This window comes from Sus scrofa, chromosome 8 (assembly GCF_000003025.6).
Source record: "Sus scrofa isolate TJ Tabasco breed Duroc chromosome 8, Sscrofa11.1, whole genome shotgun sequence".
NCBI classification, from domain to species: Eukaryota; Metazoa; Chordata; class Mammalia; order Artiodactyla; family Suidae; genus Sus; species Sus scrofa.
The window spans coordinates 73,969,310-73,994,228 of NC_010450.4; the positions used below are offsets into that span (position 1 = coordinate 73,969,310).

Consider the following 24,919-nt stretch of genomic DNA (forward strand, 5'->3'; position numbering starts at 1 on the left):
ATGATACCATGTATTGAAAGTTTAAAATCTACTCCAGAGTATCATATAATATTTATGGCTATATCAATATTTTGAAACAAGTAAAATACAGTTGGATTACCACTGGAGAAAAAGTGATTGGAAAGGGCACAAAAGGAACATCAAGTGTATCAATATAGCTTTAAAATCTCCTGAAAACATTCTAAAAGAATATAGCATCATATTTAAGATTTGATAATGCTGGGTGGTGAATACACAGGTATCAATATTATAATATTACCACCTACTTTTGGTATCTTTAAAATATTTAACAGTCAAAAATTTTAACAGCCATGGTTTTTTTAAGGAGAGACTGTGGGAGTTATTGTAAGCTGTTTGCTATGATATGTGTGTTTGCATCCTCCCCTAATTGACATATTGAAGTCCTAATCCCTAGAACTATGGCACTGGGGTGAGGTTTGGGGAGGTAATGAGGCCATGCATGTGGGGCCCTCACAAATGGGATTAGTGGCCTTGTAAAGGTGCCTCCGGAGAGCGCTCCTGTCCCTTTCATGGTCTGAGGCTACAAGGAGACCTCTGTGTGATTTTCTCCTGTCAATCTGTCTCCTATCAATTAAATTCTTAGGGCAGCCAGAAGACCCTGGAAGAAAAGGAAAGTCCCTCCCTCTCAGCCAGGTTAAAAAAAATCTGCCTTTGGTGACTTCGCTTACTTTACCTTATCTCTGCGTCTCGGTTTCCTCATTTATAAAATGGGAATAATAGTGTCCACCTTATAGGCTTATTGGAAGATTTATCGCATATCTGTAAAAAATTCAGAACAGTGCCTAGCACAAAGGAAATGCTAGACGGCTGCCATGGACTGCTGTTAAGTGGTAGGTGTCCGCCATCCGTTTCAGGTCCTGAACTTCTTGAGGATGGGGACCGACTAATCTCTGAATCCACAACGCCTGGAACAAAACGAGCGTTGCAATAAATCTGAAGAAAATCTGAATGTAAGTGAAGGAGAAGTGAAAATCGAGGACACGGGTTTCACTATAAAGACGGGGGGAGACGAGGCCAGAAAGTTTATAGAGCCCCCAAGGGAAGGGCTGAGGGCCCGGGGGGTGCAGACCTGGAGCCCCAGCGGCCGCGGGGCGCGGCTTCCCTTTTCCCGGCCGCGGGCGGCCAGCAGGTGGCGTCGGGAGGCGGAGGCGGGGCGCGAGGAAGGGGCGCGGTCCGGGTCAAGGGCGGGAGTGAGCTGGCAGCACCGGGGCCGCGGCGCACACCCTCTGACGGGTCTTCCACGCGCCGGTTCCAAGGCCGCCCTCCAGGTAAGTTCAGCCTCCGCGCGCCTCTCAGCCCCGGGCGCGCCTGCGCCAGGTCCCCCGGAAGCAGAGCGCGGCCCCGGGGCCATAGCAGAAACGGCGCCCACACCGAGCCCACTGCGCGGGGGCAGGGTCCGAGGGGAGGCAGGGAGTCCACGTCTCCCGTTTCAGAATCACGGAAGAAAATCTTCCCGATTCAGTTCACGGTCCTGAGGGGCAAAAATGTCTGTTCTGCGAGGGTCACTCAGTTCCGGTCTGGTGGGGGGCGGGGGAGCACGCTGACAGCCAGTTGCCCCGGCGGGAGCCCTGGACCCTGGCTTTTCATCACAGCCAGAATCTGTGCTGGGATCCAGTTGGCCATCCTGGCCTCCCCAGTCCTCAGGGTCTGGGGAACAGAAAAAGAGCGCGGGGCGGGGGGCCTGGAGGCGGTGGGGTGGAGTGGAGTACAGAACGGCCTTCGTGTCCCTGGCGTCTCCGGAGGGGCTGGCTCCCAGCTCCATTCTGAGGAGTTGGAATCCCACCCAGTCCTGTGAGTATGTCCTTCTCTTCGCGTAGGCAGTTTATTTTATTTCATTTACTTTTTTTAGGAGGTAGAAGGAAAGTGTATTTAGATCATGGGCGTTGGGAGTCGGAAAAGCTGCTTTTCCTTGAAAAGACTCACCTTTTTCTTTGATTGCAAGAGTCTGATCCACTGACCATGAGTCATTTCCCAGGCCTTTGAGTGAGCAGGTGGGGGGTCTGAGCACTTGATTGCAAAGGACCATATATAGGAAATTGTGGTTTCCACCGGGTTCTGGGTCACTAATGGAAGCCCCTCTGGCCGCTGATAAGGTACACGAATGCGGCTAAATTCTTGCGGAGGATTTGTGTTGCATACAGATCCGCCCCAGACTCTGTGCTCTGGGAGGGCTACATTTACATCTTAAAAAAATCGTCCTGAAAATTGTAACTCGTAAAAACGTTATTCTGCAAAGATAGCGCCGTTGGCTTTCATGAAGGCAGAAAACTTCAGACTGACGGGAAAAGGAATTCAAAGATGTCAAGAAAACCAGAACCTTGTTCCCAGAGCCCTGTGGTTCTGTGGAGATACCTGCTGAAATACAGGGACTGAGGAGGAAGTAAAGGAAATGATGCCAACCCTCTCATCTCTTTCAGAAAAGGAATTTAAAATTCTGTTGTTAGGTCATTTGGCCTCTACTGTGGAGTAATTCGTCACTTCTGAAAACTTAAATCAGTAATAAATGTTCATAATTTACAAATTCTACTGGATCAGCACATAATGAGCATCCGCTTCAACAATGTATGGGCCAGGCCCTTGGGTAAGGCAGAAGTTTGGGGATTAAATGCCTGCCTTAGGAGTGTGGCTACCTAGGGGGTGTAGGGGGGCACTCACTTGCTGTGTGACTGGACCATCACAGTAAAGTCGGCCCTCCGGGTAGCCGCCGGTTTCACAGCCAAATCGAGGTTGGTGGGATCCACGGGTACTGGGGGCCAACTGTACTGCGCCATTGTATATAAGGAAGTTAAGCATCCATGCATTTTGATATCCACTGGGCAAGGGAAGGAGGGAACCTGGATCCGTGGATACTGAGGGACCAGCTATGCCTCTGTGTGCCCCAACTTCTTCATTTGCAAAGTGGAGATGTTATTAATGATACACAGCCCCCAAGATTATTGTGAGGCTTATAGTCATTCATTCATTCACTCAGTAAGCATTTTTTAGTACTTTCTGTGCCCCAGGGAACAAACATGACAAAAATATCTAGCCTTTCCGAATTGACCTTATATGAAACCTTACAGCGTTTTTTATGTTCTCTGCAACATGGTAAGAACTCAAAATAGCTGATATACACATATTATTTCATTCAGTGCTCTCCTCTCCCCTTGTTACAGATGAGGAAACTGAGGCTCAGAGAACTCATGATATTTTGTATCCACTATATCTATAGAGGGAGGCAGCATCAGCCCCTGTAACTAGAGAACCAACTGTCCCACCCCTGACAGAGAGCCTGAGGAAATCAAGGCAAAATATTTCCAGGGACTAAAAGAGTCATTTCCTATTGAACTTTGCTCTGGGGCTGTCATTAGATTTTTTTGAATATTTTGTTCCCAGGAAGGCTGGGAACAACTTTACCAGCAGGTTTTACCAACTGCAGATTTATAGCATGTTTGAATGTCTACATATGGGAAGTGTATTTGGGTTCCCAATCAGGGCTTCATCAAAGAGTTGCCCTTTTTCATTTCTGGGTGCTACCAAGGACTGGACCTTCCTCCAAGAGCAGACATGTCTGTTTATAAAGGCTGTAGGCTTGGAGCCTCATAAAATGTAAATGGAATTTTCCATCAACACAAGGAATCCAACTGAAACCAGTTAAAAAATGGGGGGGGGGGGCAGGTTTTTGTTGTTCCCTATGAAGGTTGTTAGAAGAAGTCATCCGTCAATGGAGTTCTGTTGGATTTTAAGTGAGTCAAAATTAGCTTTCCAGGAAACATATTTGCAAACTCCTTAAGTACAGAGTTGTTTCCCTCTTTCTCTCTCTCCCCCTACCCCTCTAGTTTTGAGCCCTTTGCAGGTCTAGCACAGTCCCTGGTAGATAGTACATGCTCAGTACACATTTGATCAGCAAATTGGGTATTTGATCTTAGAGACACATCCTTTCCCTGAGATGTTTTCTCTTTGAATGTTGACTCCCCTGTCTGGATTAGAGTAATCTCTAAGAGTTAGCCTGAGATTATTGTTCTGAAGCCCCAATTCTTAGCTTTTAGTACTTTTTTTTTTTTTTCCTTTAATAGGTTGTTGTGATCTCAATTCAAGAGGAAGGTGTGATATGGCGTCTGTCTGGGTAAGTAAAATCAAGGCTTGATAGCACAGTAATTTATCTAAGCCAAGTCAAAATACGGAAAATCCAAATATTAAGAAAAAGTTTTTAAAGTTGATAAAAGGATCATGTGAAAAAATTAGCATGGCCAAATAAGGCTAGAGTATGTCTAAAAATAAAGTGTTAAAATGGATTGAAAAGGTACATAGTTAAAATAATGTGTACTGCCACCGAAGCAGAGAGGTCAGTAACAGAGGATAAATTGCATATGTGGTTTGGGAATTTATTATAAGAAAAAGACATCATTTCAGAGAGGAGGAGACAGTTATTCAGTAAATGATGTTAGGAAAACTTCTTTCCATTTGCGGAAAAAAAGTCAATCTGGATTCCTTCTCCCTTCTTACATGAAACTAAATTTCAGGTGAATAAAATACTGAAATGAAAGAGACAAAATAAGGGCGAATTTAAAATGTAATCTTGGGAGTTCCCATCATGGCACAGCAGAAATGAATCCAACTAGGAACCATGGGGTTTCAGGTTCAATCCCTGGCCTCAGTCAGTGGGTTAAGGATCTGGCGTTGCTGTGAGCTGTGGTGTAGGCCGGTGGCTACAGCACTGATTAGACCCCTAGCCTGGGAACCTCCATATGCCTCGGGTGTGGCCCTAAAAAGACAAAAAGGCAAAAAAAAAAAAAAAATATGTGTATATAATCTTGGCTTGAGGAAGGCAGTTGCAACCATGATATAAACCAAAAGCCTACAAGAAAAATATTGGTGTATTTAACTCTGTATGAATGTATAATTTATGATGGCAAACAACAGTATTAATGGAGTCAGAAGAAAACTCACAGGGGAAAAGTATTTGCAGCACGTTTGACAAAGACTCATTTCCTTAACACAAAAATAACTTGAATAAATCAGTAAGAAGAATGAACTTGGAAACATTTTTGTAAGGAACATAAATAGGATATGAAAAGAATTATAAGTGACCAACAAACATATGAAAAGATGCTGTGTCTCACTGAGAAATAAAGAAAAAATGCAATGAGAAGCCAATACTACCAAAGTATGAGTAAAAGTGAAGAAAAAGTAAGAAAACCAATGTTGCAGGAGTTGTGAGCTAGACAGGCATTGTCATACTCTGTTCTAGGGAGAGGAAAGCTGGCTATCCTTTGGGATGGTATTTTTGGCTCTATCTGTCAGTGTTTAAGGCACACCCCCTGTAACCCAGTCATTCCACTTGTGGGTATTTATCATATAGATATACTTGCATAAGTGTAAAAATATAGGCTGATGGATATTCATTTGTATTAATGAAAATAAACAAACAGCACAAATCACCATCCACGGGGTGTGAACAGGATATAGGGTTTTAGTTGCACAAGATCAAAAAGTTAAGTTCCGAGAGTTGCCTTTGTGGCTCGGTGGAAACGAATCTGACTAGTATCCATGAGGACACAGGTTCGATCCCTGGCCTCGCTCAGCGGGTTAAGGATCCGGCACTGCCATGAGCTGTGGTGTAGGCTACAGATGCTACTCGGATCCCAAGTTGCTGTGGCTGTGGTGTAGGCTGGCGGCTACAGCTCTGATTGGACCTTATGCCATGGGTGCATCCCTAAAAAAGACAAAAAAAGATAAGTTCTGGAGATCTGTTTCATAACAATGTGAATATTCTCACCACTCCTGAACTGTGCACTTAATGTTTAATGTGGTAAATTTTATGTTACAATTTTTTTAACCACAATAAAAAAAACCCTCAGATTTCTGTCAATACTCTTATCACTAAATTTTATCTGTTCTTTTTTTGCTTCTTAAACTCAAAAGCACATACACACTCAGACACAAATGAGCAATCAAGTCTATGCTTTCCTACAAAACTGTTGATCATTGGTGGTTACCAGTGCATGGTGAGTTATTGGGAACTTCAGTTGTGATTTCAGTACATTACCATTGAAGATGAAAGAGTAGCTGGTTTCCTAGGTCTCTATATTCTATCCAGGAATGTTGCAACCCTCCCATTGTTTCAGTTGTTGTATTACTCTTTCCTTTGTTTAAAATTCTTGAATATGGGTGGCCCGACTTTTTGAAAGTTTGCATTACACCACTTTGCTTTTATGAAAGACCTATGTCAGTACAGGCAATACCTTCAAGATATTACAGGCTTGGTTCCAGACCACTGCAATAAAGCGAATATCTTAATAAAGTGAGTCAAGATGATTTTTTTTTTTTTTTTGGTTTCTCACTCCATATAAAAGTTATGTTTTGGAAACTCCTAGAAGAGAACATTGGCAGAATACTCTTTGAGATAAATCTTAGCATTATTTTTTTGCGTCTGTCTCCTAAAGCACAGGAAGTAAAAACAAAAATAAATAAATGGAACCTAATGAGACTTGAAAGTTTTTGCACAGCAAAGGAAGCCATCAACAAAAGGAAAAGACAACTTGCTGAATGGGAGAAAATATTTGCTAATGATATGACCGAGAAGGAGTTAATATCCAAAATACATCAGCAGCTCATACAACTCAACACCAAAAAAAAAAAAAAAACCACACCAAAAAAAAAAAAAACAATTAAAAAATGAGCAGAAGATCTGAATAGACCTTTTTTCCAAAGAAGACATACAGATGGCCAACGAGCATGTGAAAAATGCTCTAAATGCTTAAAATCACTGGTCATCAGAAACACAGATTAAAACCACAGTCAGGTATCACTTCATACCTATCAGAATGGCTATCATCAAAAAGACCATAGGTAACAAATGTTAGTGAGGATGTGGAGAAAATGGACCCCTAGTACATTATTGGGAGGAATGCACATTGGTGCAGCCACTGTGGAAAAACATATGGAGGTTTTTCAAAAAACTAAAGGTAGAACTACCATATGACCCAGCATTTCCACTCCTGGGTATCTATCAGAAAACCCCCCAAACACTAATTTGAAAAGATACATGCACCCCAGTGTTGTTAGCAGCATTATTTACAATTGCCAAGATTTGTAAGCGACCTACATGTCTCTCAACAGATGAATGGATAAAGTAATGGAACATTACTCAGCCATTAAAAAGAGTGAACATTTTGCCATTTCTAGCAATGTAGATGGACTTGCAGGGCATTATGCCGAGTGAAATAAGTCAGAGAAAGACAAATAATGCATGCCATCACTTATATGTGGAATCTAAAAAAAATACAGCTAGTAAATGTAAAAAAAAAAAAAAAAAAAAAAAAAGAAGCAGACAGATATAGAAAATAAACTAGTGGTTACCAGTAGAGAGGGGGGAGGGCCAAAATGGGGGTAGGAGTGTACCTCTATTAGGGATAGGGATAAAATAGGCTATAAGGATATACTGTACAACATTGGGAGTATAGCTGACAAAAAAGTTATATTTACAGTGTACTGTAATCTGTTGTGTACAGTAGCATTGTCTAAAAAAGCCATGTACATATCTTAATTTTACTTTATTTTATTTCTTTGTCTTTTTAGGGCCGCACCCGCAGCAGATGGAGGTTTCCAGGCTAGGGGTCAAATTGGAGCTGTAGCTGCCTGCCCACACCACAGCCACAGCAACTCGGGATCTGAGCCACGTCTGAGACCTACACCACAGCTCATGGCAACGCCAGATCCTTAACCCACTGGCAATGAGGCCAGAGATCGAACCCGAGACCTCATGGACACTATTTGGGTTCATTAACCACTGAGCCACGATGAGAACTCCCATTTCTTAATTTTAAAATACTTTATTGCTAAAAAATATAACAGCAATCTGAGCCTTCAGGGAGTCATGATCATTTTGCAGTTGTAACATCAGAGATCACTGATCACATTCACCATAACAAATACAGTAATAATGGAAAAGTTTGAAACTTTGCTAAGGTACCAAAATGTCATACAGAGACACAAAGTGGGCAAATGCTTGGGAAAAGGGTGCTGATAGACTTGCTTCATGCAGGGTTACCACAAACCTTCCATTTGTGAAAAATGCAGTACCTGTGAAGCACAGTAAAGTACGATGAAGACAGGTGTGCCTGTCCCTGTTTTTGCTCAGTGAAAGGAAGCCAAAATGGGTTTTTGCTTTCGTGCTGTCTCTGTAGGTCTTTCTTAAAATTGAAGTGGCATATGGAGTTCCCATCGTGGCTCAGTGGTTAACAAATCTGACTAAGAACCATGAGGCTGCGGGTTCGATCCCTGGCCTCACTCAGTGGGTTAAAGATCTGGCATTGCTATGTGTTGTGGTGTGGGTCTCAGACATGGCTCGGATCCCGAGTTGCTGTGGCTGTGGTGTAGGCCGGCAGCTACAGCTCCGATTAAACTCCTAGCCTGGGAAATTCCATATGTCACAGGTGCGGCCCTAGAAAAGGCAAAAAAAAAAAAAAAAAAATAATAATAATAAAATAAAATAAAATTGAAGAGGCGTAAAGTGAAATTCCAAAAATCTGGGGATACCCTTGGCTTTGTACCATTTCGGCTTCTGAAAGTTTTCTAGGAAAGCTCTCCATTCAGATAATGGGGGGACCTCTATCTCTTGGTCAGGATGGGTTTTGCTACTTCATCCCCATGAGAGGGCCTGCTCTCTTAGCAGTTTGTACTCTTTGACCTCAAGGCCTCTTGTCAAATGATGCCTTTACATCTATAGCAAGCACTCAGGTAACCCATAAATCAGAACACCTTGAAACATTCTTATTAAGATACCATAGCAAGTGCTTTGCCTCTGTGTGCCTGCTACAGGACTAGTTTTCTCATGCAAATATTCTGAGCTCTCTGCTCCTTGGTCAATTCCTAACTTATTTTTACAGGATAATAATGAATGCAGTTACTATTTGTTTGAACACAAATTTGTTTTTTTATTAAGCTACAAAGATTTTTCTACATGAGCTCGTAATCACTGCAGTCATCACAAACCACACACCCCTTTCGAACATCCGAACTTGCTCCACCCTCTCAGTTTCTCACTCCGGACTCAAATTTGCACAAGGAGGAAGGGGAGCATAGAGACATTCTGGAACCCAGAGATAAAAGAATTTTATAAAACAATAACTTCCTGTAAATCTGAAGGTTCACCTAAAGGGTCGTTAAGCAGTGAAAGCAGCAAGTACCTAGTGTGGTGGGCTCTTCCAGCAGCAGAAAGAAGACCTTCCAGCCACAACCTCAGTTCTCCTTTGCATAGCTCTCTAATTGGTTAAAAGGCAAACTCCTTTTTTTTTTTTTTTTTTTTTTTTTGCCATTTCTTGGGCTGCTCCCTTGGCATATGTAGGTTCCCAGGCTAGGGGTTTAATCGGAGCTGTAGCCACCAGCCTACGCCAGATCCACAGCAATGTGGGATCCGAGTCGCGTCTGCAACCTACACCACAGCTCACGGCAACGCTGGATCCTCAACCCACTAAGCAAGGCCAGGGATCAAACCCGAAACCTTATGGTTCCTAGTCGGATTCGTTAACCACTGTGCCACGACGGGAACTCCAAAAGGCAAACTCTTGAATATGACCTTGAGCGAATTACTAAGTCTCTTGCTAGGTCTGTTTCCTCCTCATCTGTAACATGAATATAATAATTGTACCTACATCGTCTAGGGCTTGAAAGCCTTAAATCGGTTCTTGTGAAATGTATGAACAGTACCTGGCATGTAGTGAGCTCTCAATAAATGTTGTAGTCATCATCATTTTGGTATATTACTTTTCTTCTGAAAACGTATTCCTTGATAATTAATGTTCTTGCAAGCTCCCGCTTGTTTCCTGGAACCAATTTTATTGCAAATCAACATCAGCCCTCCCTCATGGGAATGATTCTCTGGGAGCTATCTGAAACTGATGGATTTTCCCCAAATAGATAGATGTTCTCTAACCACTCCTATTTATAGTATTTTCTTGCATAGGTATATATATATGTGTGTGTGTGTATTTATATATATTTACACACACGTATATATATAAACGATGTTATATTTTTAGAGCAGTTTTAGATGCACAGCAAAATTAAAAGGAAGGTACAACCATTTCCCGTATACATCTTCCAGTGAATTCTGTGAGTTGTTCTAGAGAATTACTGAACAGGGTCGTGGAAGCCCCCTAATTTATAGTCCCTGGGTCAGAAGAGCTGGTGGCTCTGAGACTTGCAGCTGGTGTCTGAAGTGAGGGCTGAGCCCTTACTGAGGGTGGTGGAGTCTGGTGCTAACCTTGGGTACTGTCAGGACTGTACCCACTGGCAGTGGGAACAGAGCATTACATGTCTTTAAATATAAATAAACATCCAGACCCATAGAATGCACCGCACCAAGAGTGAACTATAATGTAAATGAGGCACTTTGGCTGAGGATGTGTCAATGTTGTTTCAAAAGTTGCAACAAATGTACCACTCTAGTGGGGGTTGTTGATGTTTGACCCCTGGGCTGGAACTTCCATGTGCCACAGGTTCAACCCTAAAAGAAAAAAAAGAGGAGTTCCCGTCGTGGCTCAGCGGAAACGAATCCAACTAGGAACCATGAGGTTTTGAGTTCGATCCCTGGCCTTGCTTAGTGGGTTAAGGATTCAGCGTTGCCAGTCAGCAAGTCTTCAGTCTTATCAGTCTTTGCTCCTAATGACTAGATGAAGTCAAATCTTCTTCATGCCTATTTAATGTTCCCTGGCCCTCTAAAACTATCCTTCAGATGTCATAGTGCATGACACCTCCAAGCCACCTGTGTGGCGAAGCTGGGCCTGCGGAGCTGCTGCTACCTACCCATGAGAGAGGCCAGTTCATCCTTGACATGGGAAAATTAGTTATAACGCTTTCTTCATGAAAGGGCATTGGGTTTGCAAGAAGCCAAACATTTATATTCTGAAGAATGGAGGAAAGAGAAGGGTTCAATCCCTGGCCTTGCTCAGTGGGTTAAGGATCCAGCGTTGCCGTGAGCTGTGGTGTAGGTTGCAGACGTGGCTCAGATTCCGTGTTGCTATGGCTCTGGCGTAGGCCGGTGGCTACAACTCCATATGCCGCAGGAGCAGCCTAGAAAAGGCAAAAAAGACCAAAAAAAAAAAAAAAAAAAAAAAAAAAGAAAAGAAAAAATATTTTAACTGTAGAGGCAGATTTTTATTCAAAGGCCTAGGAAATCCCATATAAGTACATATATACTTGAATTTTTCTCAATTTCTCTTAAGCAGTGTTAAGATGTTTTATGCTTTCTATTGGATGGTCTTTCCCAGCTGAACTGACATGTTTCTAATTTCTGTACTTAAAATTAGTATTGTGGCCTTTTTCATTTCCATGCTATTCCTGCAGACCTATGTCAGTGGAACTTTCAGAAGGGAATTGATCAGCCACAGTTGTACATCCATTAAATGAAGCTTAAGAACTGACAGTCCTAATGGGCTTTTCATTTATAGATGCTTTGGTACCGAATTCCCCAAGGACAGTGGTCGACAGTAATTCAAACATCTTCAAGTCTGTGAGCACCAGTGACTTCTGTGGGAGATGCAGTGGAAAGCTTTGAACTATCCCTGGAAACAAAGAGGATTAGGACATCCCCACGTTCTCATGCAGATGCCACTTTAAAGCAAATATTCTTCAGAGCCACCATGACTAACACAATTCATTGCTCTAGAGAATGAATGTTTTAGATTTTCCATTTGTTCCCCAAGAGAAGAAAAAGAGGGGCCTTTTATATACGTGGTCATTGTCATATTGCCTGCGTAATTCTTGAACCACTCTCGAAGTGACAAGAAGGTGTGCAAAGTATGGATTTGCCATGTGTTTCTAATAGGTAGATGGGAATACGCGGGTGTAATACAAATGAAGATGTCATTTCGAACTAGTGGGACTGTCAGAAATTTCTTTCCAGGTTGGACACCGAGGGACAATGAGAGATCATCCAGGCTTTAACCCATCTGTGGATGCTGAGGCGATTCATAAGGCAGTCAGAGAAATCGGTGAGTGATGCTTTACAGCTCCTTTCTTAATGCTAAAGCAGATCAGGAAAGTTAAATCCAAAAATGCATAGGTTCAATTTGCCTAAATTGCCTTATCAATTAGAGATTGTAAGGCACTTAAAAAAAAAAAAAAAACAACTTTTTTTTTTTCTGCCCACTCCACTGTGTATGGAGTTTCCAGGCCAGGGATCAGATCTGAGCCCAGTTAGGACCTATGCTGCCACGGAGACAACGCCTGATCCTTTAATGCTCTGTGCCCAGCAGGAGGATCAAACCCGTATCCTGGTGCTGCAGGGATTCCACCAATCCCCTCGTGTCACAGCAGGAGTTCCAAGGCACTTTTAAAAATTATGAAATAATTAGGAAAAGTATAGGAAACCCAGTTCTATTTAATCTTAATATTTACTGTATTTACTTAATACTAAACACTACCATCAGCACTGCCATCTCAGCATCAATCATTATAGGTACAGTCCCTGCCGATTCTGCCTGGATCTCATTCCTCAGAGATAAGCAAGAGTTTATTCCTATGAAACTTTTATTTATTTATTTGCTTTTTAGGGCTGTACCTGCAGTATATGGAAGCTCCCAGGCTAGAAGTTGAATCAGAGCTACAGCTGCTGGCCTGCACCACAGCCACAGCAATACGGGACCCGAGCCGAGTCTGCAACCTACACCGCAGCTCATGGCAACGCTGGACCCTTAACCCACTGAGCAAGGCCAAGGATCAAACCCGCATCCTCATGGATACTAGTTGGGTGCATTACTGCTGGGCCACAATGGAAACTCCTATTCCCATGAAACTTTTAATCCTGTAACTCCATATGTGTGTACATAGGCTCAAACAGTATCAGTTGAAATCATCCTGGATATATGCTTCTGCAACTTGTTTTTCTCCCTTGACATTATGTTTTGGAGATGTAGCCATGTTGATATGTTGAGCTCTAGTTCATTAATTTTAACTGCAGAGTAGTCTATTGAATTATTACATCCTAATTGATGTAATTGTATTGATGGAGCATTTAAATCGCCTGCAGTTCTTTCCTATTACAGTATAAAAATACTGCATTGAATAGCAATGTGCTTCTGCCTTGTGCACATTTGCCAGCATCTCTTAAAATATAATGGTTGGAATCTTTTGGTTGAAGGGGATGTTTCTTTCCAAATTAACTAGAAATTTCCCCAGACTCCGTTCTCAAGTGAGTATACAAATTAGCATTCCTACAGGCAATATGTGAGACTTCATCTTGCCCCATCTCCTCATCAATTCTTGCTGCAGTCATCCTATTCAGTTTTTCCCACTGAGTGGGTCTAAAATGATCTCATTCTGTATCTGTTTCCTTCCTCTTCTCCCTCCCCTTACTGATGAGGTGAAGCATCCTTTCTTCTTTATTTGCTTCCTCTCCCATGAATTACTTCTTCACATCTTTTATCCATTTTTTCAGTTGGCTGTCTTCTTTGTGCCGGGCAAGATTTATTTTAAAATAAATTCTTGGCGTTCCCATCATGGTGCAGCGTAAACGAATCCTACTAGGATCCATGAGGATGAGGGTTAGATCCCTAGCATTATTCAGTGGGTTGAAGATCTGGCGTTGCTATGAGCTGCGGTGTAGATTGCCGATGTGGCTCAGATCCCATGTTGCTGTGTCTGTGGAGTAGGCTGGCCGCTGTAGCTCCAGTTGGACCCCTAACCTGGGAACTTCCATATGCGGCCCTAAAAAAAAATTTAAAAAATAAAAATTAAAGAATAACTTCTGGATACAAAGCTTTTTTAAAAATTATAAACTATGAAACTATCTTTTCCCCATCTGTGGTTTTCCTTTAACATAGGTTACAGTCACTTTTAATGCATTGAAGCTCTACGTTGTAGTGAAATTAAGTTTACACGTATCTTTGTAATGATTTATACTTACTATGTATTTTTTATAATGAGCTCATAAAGATATCTTCCCGTATTTTCTCCCCAAAGTTTTACAATTTTATTTTTCACACTGAGATCTTTAATCTGCCTGGAATTAATGCTTGTGTATGGTATTTAAATCTAATTTTATTTTCTCTCACATGGCTAGTTAATTGTTCCAGCTCAGTTTATTGACGAGCTCATTCTTTCCACAGTGATTTGTAATGCCACCTCTGTCTTAGAAGTTTTGCTGCTTCTCTGCTCTCTGTTACAGTCCATTGGTCTGTTTGCCTCTCACTGTCTTAGTTACTATTATAATTTTTTTTTTTCTTTTTAGGGCTGCACCTGCAGCATATGGAAGTTCCCAGGCCAGGGGATGAATCAGAGCCTCAGCTGCCAGCCTACACCACAGCCACAGCAATGCTGGATCCTTAACCCACTAAGCAAGGCCAGGAATTGAACCTGCATCCTCGTGAATACTAGTCAGGTTCATTACTGCTGAGCCACAACAGGAATGCCTATATATTTTTTTTAATGATTTTTATTTTTCCCATTATAGTGTCCAGTAAGGCAAGAGTTTTTCTTGGCTCTTTGCCCTCTCCTGATGATTAGGGTCTGTTTGTCAAGTTCTATGAATTATGCAGTTAGGGTTTTGTATCACTGTAATATTATATTTCTGGCTGCTTAGGTATTTTATGTTATTTTATTTTATTTATTTTTTGTCATTTTTAGGACTGCACCTGTGGCATATGGAGGTTCCCAGGCTAGGGGTTGAATCGGAGCCGCAACCTCCAGCATATACCACAGGTGCAGCAATTCGGGATCCAAGCTATGTCTTCGACCTGCACCCCAGCTCGTGGCAACGCCGGATCCTTAAGCCACTGAGCGAGGCCAGGGATCAAACCTGAATCCTCATAGATGCTAACCGGGTTCATTAACTGCTAAGCCACGACAGGAACTCCTTTTTTTCTATTTTAAAATGAAAGTTACTTATCTATTCTTTTGATTCTCATCTTACATATAATGTTGAATAGACTTTTTCTTAAGGTTACTGTCAAATTGACTGAATTAATGGGCTTCAAATTCTGTTGCTTTTCTTCCTTAACATTATGTTTCTTTTCTTTTCTTTTCTTTTTTTTTTTTTTTTTGTCTTTTTGTCTTTTGTCTTTTTAGGGCATATGGAGGTTCCCAGGCTAGGGGTCTGATCGGAACTACAGCTGCCGGCCTACACCACAGACAGCAATGCCAGATCTAAGCCGTGTCTGCAACCCATACCACAGCCCATGGCAACGCCAGATCCATAACCCACTGAGCAAGGCCAGGAATCCAATCCACATCCTCATGGTACTGAGTCAGATTCGTTTCCGCTGCACCACCGCGGGAACTCCCCAATATTACATTTCTTTATGATTTTTTGCATTAGTTATGCAGGCCCACTCTGAGAAGGAGGTTTTTGTGGTGAGCACCACTCCCAACACCAGAACCAGGCGTCATGATGGCATTTGCCTTAGGGATGTGTCAGATCTAGCCTCTGAAACATGAGGCAGCTTGGTTTAGTTCTGGTCTTGAGCATGTGCAGAAATAACAGGAGAAAACACCTGGCATGCCACCGACATGGAACTGTGGCTGGTTAGTTATGTCTGGAGTCCAGGGCTGAGGGTGTAGAGATGCAGAGAAGGGGTGGGAAATTAGAACTGAGACATGAGCCAGGAGGTAGGTCCTAATGAACTAGTATACAAGCTCAGGGGCTTAAACTTCATCCTGAAGGTTACAGAGAATCATTAGAATTGCAGCCCTGGGATTGACATGATCAGATGCATTAAAAATAATTAGGAACAGTTTTTTACTTAGGCAGTAATATACAGTATGAATTATAAGGGGGTTAAAGTAAGAGGTTGTTGAAGTTTCTAAGTGAAATAGGAGCATCCCGTGGCAGAGAAGAGGACAAATTCAAGAGGGACAGATGATCCCTACAAAGTAGAGAGTAAGGAAAAGAAAGGCGTAGAGGATGACTCCCAGGATCTCTGGTTGATGACTGCATCCCCAGTGGTGTCACTGGTGAGGGAGCTTAGAATGAAAGACAAGTTAGAGAGGAAATAGAATGAATCGATCTGGAGCAGGCTGAGTTTGAGATGCTCGTGGTTGGAGATGTGAGTCCTGCCTCTAACCCGGATGCCATTACAGGTCTGTGTTGATCACAGGGCACAGTGAGGGTCTACTCTAACTCTGTTAACTATGCAGAAGAATTCAAGACCAGAGACCCATTGGGGCAGCATCTTGCACTGGGAGGCCCAGCAGCTAATCAAGCACACAGCTTCCTTTGCCCCCTCCTTCATGTAGAGTGTCCACACGGATGTGTGAAGCTCAGGGGTGTGTGGGTCACCTCAACACAGGGAAGGTGAGCCTTGTGTTCTGGTTTCTCTTTATTCCATTCTAGCCATGCAGGACCAAAGCATACAAGCCAGTTCACAGCCCCAACCCAGTGGTAGGCCTCTACCATATAGGAGCCAATGCAACTTCCCACATTATCTTAATACTGTAATTACCAAGGAAGCAGTGACCCAGAGATGGTTTTCAGGGAGGCCAGCATTAGTCCTTTGCTCATACCCACCACAAGTGGTTAAGCAATAACAATTACTAAAATGCCTAAAAGGCACGTAAACCAGTGACAGAAATGCATGTTTTGGAGTCAGAGACTTGGGTTCACATTCTTGCTGCACTACAAAAGCTGCGTGACTTTGGTGAATGAAATGTTTTTTTAAAATATTAGTGTCTTTATCTTTAGAACAGCTTAATCATGCCTACCGCCCAGCGCCCCCGTGCATACCAACCATGACCATGGGTAAAACGTGCAGAGTGTGTGGTAGATTCTCAATAAACGTCAGCTCCTTTTTTTCTAGAGAAGAAAATGATTTTGATATCAAAGATGGAGATAAGAAAGAGACAAAAGGAGATAAGACAGTAACTGAACCTCCTCAGGATGAAAACTACCTCAAACACCATTATGCTCTTCGTGCTCTTTGCAGTGTCTGATATACAGATGGGAATATGGGGGCAATGATTGTTTTCTTCCCTCCAGACTGTCCAAATAAAGTTAATTTTCTTTTTCCCAAAGCCAAGCAATCAAAGAAATAAAGGTGCCAACCTGGTAAGACCTGGAAATTAGAAATTAAAATGCCTTCCTCACTGCATTTGTTTCAGACTATTAATCGTTTTTTTCTGTTGTCCATGACAGAAATGAAGCCTATGTGGGTTGATGGTAAATACAGTTATTTCTGTTTCACTTAGGAACTGATGAGAAGACGCACATCAGCATTCTGACTGAGAGGTCGAATGTACAGCGGCAGCTGACTGTTAAGGAATATCAAGCAGCATATGGAAAGGTACGAGTCCATTAACATGACAGGCAGTAAAGAGCTAATCCCTCGTGGATCAAGGCTGCTCCCACGTGATTATGCCCATGGATCTTTTATTTTAGGCCAAGTGTAACAGAAACTTCCCTGTGTATCCAGTCAGTAGCCTAGAGTAAGAGTCTTGGTTTTGCCCTTCATCAGCCGAATGGCCTTAGGCATGTTAGTTGATCTTTCTAGGACTCAGTATCTTCACCTGTTGAAGAGGAGGCGTTGCCTTGGGTCAGTAGCTCTGAACTGGGAATGATTTGGTTTCCCAGGGAATATGTGGCAATATCCCCAGACATTTTGATGATCACAGCTGGTGGGAGAGAGAAGGATGTTCTGGCATCTGGTGGGCAGAGGTCAGGGATACTGCTGAACATCATACCGTACACATGCCAATCCCCCATACCAAAGAACTCTCTGATCAGTTATTTGATAAATCCTGTCTTACATGATCTTTAATTTCTCTTCCAACTTTAATAAGTTTATGGAACTACAGATTTATTGCTTAATTCATTCAGCAAATGAAAACTTAACTGTGTACCAGAAAGTATACAAGAACTATTCAAGAACTTTTTGTATGTCTTTCCCACACAGTTTATTTGTTCAGTAATAAGCTCCTGTGTGTCAGGAGTTGGGTACTAGTCTATGTTAGGAAATATCCCAGATATTGGAGAGTCACTGGAATAAAAAGCAGATCCTCCTTTCTTCCATAAGCCAAACATTCTATTAGAAAAATAATAAATAGGCAAATAAAATAAATTCAGATATTGGTAGGTGCTATGGAAGAATTAAAATAGATGATATTAGAGAGAATGACTAGTGAATGGCTCCTTTGGATACATGGTGAGGGAATGTCAGTGAGAGCTTGTTACTTTACTCTCAGCAAAGACTAAACCATACTGAGGATTCGGCTCTGCTTCATCTGGGGTAGGGCATTTCAGACAGAAGGTCTGGCAAAGGCAAAAGCCCTAAGGCCAAACCAAGCTGGAAATACTGAAGAAACAGAAGGTACAATATGGCAGCTGTGTAGACAGTAAAGGGAGGCAGAGGAAACTGATGAGGTTTGAAGAGAGGCTTAGAATATTCTGGGCCTTGGGGGTCTTGGTACAGAGGTTAGATTTTTATTCTAAGAACAATAGGGACCCATCAGAGGTTTATAAGAAGGGGAATCCTATAATCTATATTTTTAAATGATTATTTTAGCTGCTGTGGCTAATGAGCTATGTAGGGAAGGGAAAGAGTAGAAACACAAACCAGTCAGGCTATTGGGTAAAACTGAGGGTGCGTAGTAACCATGCAAAGGCGGCTGAGGCATCACCTGCGGGTATTCTCCAAGTCCTCAGGCTCCATGAAGACACCCTTGTCTGTGTTCTTTTTACCAGATACTTCACATGGCATCACTCTGCAGTTTTATCTCTATTTCTGTTTTTCCCTAGGGTGTAATTTCCTAGGGATAAGAATTGGGTCTAACTCACCATTAAGCGCTCAGCACAGAGCAGGCACGCAGTAAACATTTGTCGAAACAAAGCCAAGCTTCCGGGCAAGGCAACACACTCATGCACAGGGAAGGTACAAGATCTACGGGGCTTTCAGGATTTCCAAAATAGGGAGGAAGGATGCAGGTGAAGGGTGCCAGTCCTGTCTCACAGCGGGATAGAAAGAGAGCACCTGAAGGAAGAGTCGGGTGGGTGGAATTTAGTATTTGAACAGGAAACACCCCATGACAACTACCACAGGGCTAGTCCCGCTTGGCTCCACCCCATTTGTTTTGGTGGGAGCTCACCCCCAGTGCTGTGGTAGATGTTGGTCTGTACCCACATTGTTCTAGCAGTGAGGCTTCCAGCCTCCATTGCAGAATCATCAAGAGCGGGAAAAATCATTGTTCAATAACACTCCTTTGGATATTAAAATGGAGACCATGTTACTTGCTTTCAATGGCGGGGGGGGGGGGGCTGGGCTGTACTTACAAAATGTGTGAGAACACTGCTCAAGGGGAACATCAATAAGTATGTCCCCCTATTGCCATATTTTGGATTTCCTCTGCTGTTGCTGCCAGAGAACTGCTTTTGACAACTGCTAGTGTCGCACACTCTTACCAGAGGCAAATGCTCCAGCCCTGCCTTCCCTCCACTTTTGCCCCCTGAAGCTCCTGGGCCATCACTAGGAAGCCAGGCAGGAAGAAAGCACCTGCCAGGGAGGCTGGGTGTGGTTTCGGGGCTCCTCCTCCTCTTCCCTCACCCCAACCCAGGTGCGCTCAGAGCATCGAGGCCCTGGGAAGTGCATTGTAACACGCAGTTCCTGTCTGTGGCACTTATAGAACCCCTTCCATTGGCTTTCCTTCAGAAAACCTTCTATGAAACAACATTTTGGAAATAATCATAAAAAGCAGATCCACAGCCAAGGGCACTTTTACAATTTATTTTCCATCTTTCAATTCTGTTCCTCTCCCTTTGCTTTATGTTTCACAATCCCTTTTCTCTCTCTCTCTCTCTCTCCCTTTCACTCGCCCCCTCCCCACCCTCTCTCTCTCCCCTTCTCTCTCCAATATCCCTATTTTTCTGTCTCTTGTTTTTCCTCTCAGTGGCAGACACAATAGGGACTCATACTACCAATTACCTAACATATTTTAGCGAGTTAAATCTACACGTTTATCACCCTTGGCCAGTTTGCATTATTTAATAGAATATGTATTTCCACGATTTTGTTTTTGGGTTAATGTTGTCTCTGCTGTATTTGCTGTGTGGTTTCCATTGTTCACTTGCTCTCTTTCCTTTTTGGCAGCATTTTGGCTCCTTTGCCCTAGGAATAGGAGAGGTCTAGGTGGGAAAAAGACAAGGGTTGCTTTCCTGAGCAAACCCTCCTTGCGGCTGGTGTTCATTCACTGAGTAGAATATACTTTGCAGCGAGGAAGCTTCCATCCTCTTGTTTTGTGGAGTTTGTGAGATTGCCATTCTGCCCTGATTGCTCTAGCTCACTAGGTGCTGCTTTTCCCCGCTTGTGAAAAGAAGGCGTTTTCATGCCACATCAGGCTTCTCCTCAAAGGAGAACACGTTTGGAGTGCCTTTCAAGCGATGCAAACTCCCTGCACCAAACCAGTGCACAGAGAGCACTGGGTGGCACCTTGGCTCATTTGCCCTATGTATAGGAGTGGCCTAGGTGGGAAAGAGGCAAGGGTTGCTTTCCCGAGCAAACCCGCACTGGGTTCGTTCACTGAGACAGGAACTCCTGCGTGTTACAGCTCTTAAAGTTACCTCTTGACCAGGTCAAAATGACAACGGTCTTCTACCACCTGGCTTTCTTCAGGAAGTGATAAAATATCCCAACCCAACCAGCTCCTGCCCCAGGCATCCTGTCAGGCCCTATTGGCCAGAATAGGGTAAGATGCTCTCCACACCCCCAGCCACTCCTAACAAAGAGGAAGGGGAGGACCGGGATGGATTTCCTGCAGTCACGATGCATTCCCAGGTAGCCCATTGATTGCATCAGGAGACCCGAACAGTTCACATTTTATTCATGAGTATTACTGTGGTTCCGGGTAGAAGAAATGGCTGCTGGGAAAATACCAACAATGTTTGTAAGGACAGTCACGGACCAAAAGTCCGCAGAGGGTATGGATTGTCCTTGGAGCTGAAGAAGTCACGGAAGATAGGGAGTTCCCATTGTGGGACAGCAGAAGTGAATCCGAGCATCATCCGTGAGAATTTGGGTTCGATCCCTGGCCTCACCAGTGGGTCAGGGATCCAGTGTTGCTGTGAGCTGTGGAGTAGGTTGCAGATGCAGCTTGGATCCTGCATTGCTGGCCCTGTGGTGTAGGCTGGCTGCTGCAGCTCCTATTAGAGCTCTGGTCTGGGAAGGTCCATGTACCACGGCTGTGGCCTAAAAAAAACAGTTACAGAAAATAAAGACAGGGGTGCAGTGGTGCCGGCAGCACATGGGACTAAGGTCTTCAGTGATGACCACAACGACAGAGAAGGGACAAATGACTGCCCAGGAGGAGTGATGAGGCTGTGTCTAGGAAGGCCACAACCACCTTACCAGACGGGCGGCCTGCTCCCTCTGTTGCCCTGGACCCTCGGGTGTGAGGACCGATCCTCTGCTCAGAGTCTAGCCTCCTCTGTCCTCCTTGCTTCATTCTACCTGCAGCCCACCCATCTTTCTTTGGATCTGCCTTTCTTTGAGAAGTTATCCTCTGTATTGGCTATCAGGTGGCAGAACCTGTGGACCCAAAAGGAGCAGTTGCACTGGCAGGGACTAGGTGGACTTCGGGTCGCCATGGAAAACTCTTGGTGGAGCACAGGCAAGAGTTGGGGCGGGAGGACCTGCACCCCATAAGAAATACCCACCAGCTCTCAGATCCTCGAGGGTTGTAGGAGCACCGAGACATTCAAGCTGGGAAATGAAGACTGTGATAGGGCAGAGCGAGACCCAAGCTTCCCCGGGCAATGGCAGCGTGAGCTCCTGTCCAACTGCCAAAAGATGAGAGTTGGCATCTTACCAGAAGGTTTGGAGGGATAGGATGAGAGACGCCTGGCCATTGGCCGGAAGCGCATGGCGGGGGAGGGGGTTGCGGAAGCTGCCTCGTGATTGGCCCGGGCCACGGGGATGTCACAGGGAGGCATTGTGACTTGAGGGCAAGGCAGTTATAAAAGCCCAGTGCTTCCACCGTCTCCCAGACGGAGGATATGGCTTTTCAGCTGTTCCTGCTCTTGCTCTTCAAGGCGGTGTCCTCTGCCGCCTTCTCTGCACCTGCACATGGCATGCCCCAGGCCCACCTGTCCTGCCCCGGGCCTCTCACCCACACTTGGTGTACCACATTCCTGTTCGCATCCAGCTTTGAGCCCCTTTGCGGGCGGATGAGCCTGCGCACCCGCACCCGGCGCCTCCTCCACCCGCAGCCCTCCTCGGGCCTGGCCCAGCTCCTCAACACTGTGCTCAGGTTCTACAACAGGGGCTTGGACGTCTGGAACCAGAACCAAGCAGACCCCCACGCGGAGGGGAAGCAGCCCTCCCAGCCCTGTTGGCCAAGAGACCTGGACACGTGCCACGCCTCCAACTCCACACTGCACAGAAGGCAGCTGGCCACCCCTCCTCAGACATCCATGGACCCCAGATCCAAGATCTCCACCTTGGCCCTCCTGCTCCACAAAGGAGAGTCACAGACTCACAGGGCGAGTTCCTGTACCTCCTGCCCACCTCCATGCAACCTCTCAAAGGGCTCTCCAGCCCATGTGGGACCACCAGCCTGGGTGAGGCGACTGGTCCAGTTAGGGCCACCAGTCCTGGCAGGGCCAAAAGTCCAGGCAAGGCGACCAGCCCAGGTGGGACCACCAGCCCAGGTGAGGACACCAGCCCAGGAAGGACCAGCAGCCCAGATGGGACCAGTGGCCCTGGTGATGCTACCACCACAGGTGGGACCAACAGCCCATGTGGGGACGTTTCCCCAGGCAGGAGCAACAGCCCAAGTGGGGCCACCAAGCCTTGCGGGACCAATGGCCCCAATAGGGACAGCAGCCCAGGTGATGGGGCCACTAGACCAGGCCATGACTCCAGCTGATGCCAGGCTACCAGCCCAGGCAGGCCCAGCATACCAGGTGGGGCCACCACTCCAGGCAAGTCCACCCGCCCAGATGTGTCCGTCACCCCAGGCGAGGCTACCAACCCAGGTGGGGACACCAGCTCCTCTGGTGCCACCAGCCCAGTCAGGTCCACCAGCCCAGGTGGGGCCAACACCCCAGGCGGGGACACCAGCCCAGGCAGGGACACCAGGATCGGCGAGGATACCAGCCCAGGCGGAACCAACATGCCAGGCCAGGCCAACAGCCCAGACGGGGACACCAGCCATGACAGAAACCCTGTGGTCACAGCTAGGCTTTGGAAACATTGAGAGTTTGCTCCTTCTGTTGACTCGCTGTGCTCTGGTGCTGCTCTTTTCCTTCTGGACATTTATCTCATGCAGAGAGATAAAGGACTACCGTGAGTTCCAACAAGAGCAGCTGGCAGAGCTGGGCAAAGGATTGAAGATGATGGGTAAAGCCCTGGGAGAACTTGAGAAGACACTAAATGCAGAAAGAGAACATAAAAATCATCTTTCCAAGGAGCTGTCTGAGCTGAAGGCAGAGCTCAGAATTTCTGAAAAGGAAACAGAGAGATGGAAAAAGCTGTTTTTTCTATTGTCCCGGGCACAACACCTTTTGAAGGCCTTCCCGGAAGATGCAAAGGGGCACTGTGTGCAGGTGGAGCAGGGCCCTTAGAGGCAGGCCCAGGCCTGGGAGCTGGAGAGTTTCTTCCTCCCTGTGCACGCCCCCTAGAGGGGGAGAAGAGGGGTGGGGAGGGAGGGCAAAGCGGAGGCTAGGGTAGGGGTGCTGGGACAGAGACGTGGCCTGAATTTCATGATGTATGTATATTTTGAATAAATAATTGAATGTTGGAAGGCAAAGAAGTGTCCCCAGGAGATTGTGTCACCTGGGATGGGGGTCACAAGTCCATGCACCCTCCAGCTGGATGGGTCTCAGAGCCCGTGCAGAGCTGGGCGCCGTTCCCATGGAAGGTAACCAGCCAGAGGGGTGGCACAAGACCTCACAGATACGTCGTGGCAGAACCGGGGCTTGGACTTGCCGTTACGGCTCCAGCTCTGGCCGTGGGTCCTGCCTGATGCGGGCGTTTGATGAGCAAAGGGGAGGGGTGAGACCAGGGTAAGAGAGGCCAGAGGCATGGGCTGTACCCCCCTGCCCCAGGAGAGGGGCTGGGACGGTGGGCTGTGCACTCAGAGACCCCGAAGCCCTACAGGAAGAGGGGAGGTGCTCCGGCTGCTCTGGGTTGGAGGCATGGGGTGAGTGGACAGCGCAAGGCAGAGCAGGGACAAGTGGGAACAGGTGCACCTGGGACACTGGAGGGGGGGGACCACTTCCAAGAGGCAGAGCTGAGTGTTGGGGGCTGTGGGGCAGGAGCTCGGGTTAACTGGGCCCCGAGGCAGGGCTATGCCCCACCTGATCACAGCCCAGTCCCTGCCTTCCCCAGCCCCTGCCTGCCGCCTCTGCTGCTGCTCAGCCGCCAGTATCGGGGCCCTGAGACCCACAAGGAAGCTCTGAGCTCCAGGGAGCCAGGCGGACCCATAGGGCATTGGTTAGATGTGTATTTATACTGAGAGGTTCACAGGAAGGCCCCAAGCCCCCGGCAGCCATTTCTCCCCAGCAGTGACATCTCACATCACTAAGGACAGCATTCCTCCAGAGACGCCAGCGTGGTGTGTGCGTTTGGAGCTGTCTGTCTGTCACCTGTGCACCCCCGTGACCAGGGCACAGACCAAGGGCCGAGTTGCCCCAGCAGACTAAGTCCTCCCTCAAGCCAGCCAACCTGCCCCCACTGCTCCTGCCTGAAGCAGCCACCAGCCCGCTCTCCCCTGTGGGAGTCTTGTCATCTCTAGAGTGTGGATGAGCAGAATCAGAGCTGTGGCCTTTGGAGATAGGACTCGTGTTTCCCCCACTCAGCAGGATGCCCAGGTGTCCGACCCGGTTGTCCTCCCCCGTTCTTTCCTCTCTGTGGCTGGGTGGGCTGCATGGTTCCAGGTTTTGGAGACTCCCGTAAACCTGCAGAGAACTTAAGCTTTCCTTTTCTGGCTCGCGTGA

At 45.6% G+C, this 24,919-nt stretch overlaps 1 protein-coding gene across 1 annotated transcript; it reads left to right on the top strand.

The window, feature by feature from the left end:
• Positions 1,005–23,730, top strand: ANXA3 (annexin A3). The gene is made up of 5 exons (XM_021101481.1): positions 1,005–1,289; positions 4,077–4,126; positions 11,909–11,996; positions 17,185–17,279; positions 21,500–23,730. The coding sequence occupies exons 2-5, from the start codon at positions 4,112–4,114 to the stop codon at positions 21,662–21,664; spliced, it is 363 nt and encodes a 120-aa protein (XP_020957140.1). The 5' UTR covers positions 1,005–1,289; positions 4,077–4,111; the 3' UTR covers positions 21,665–23,730.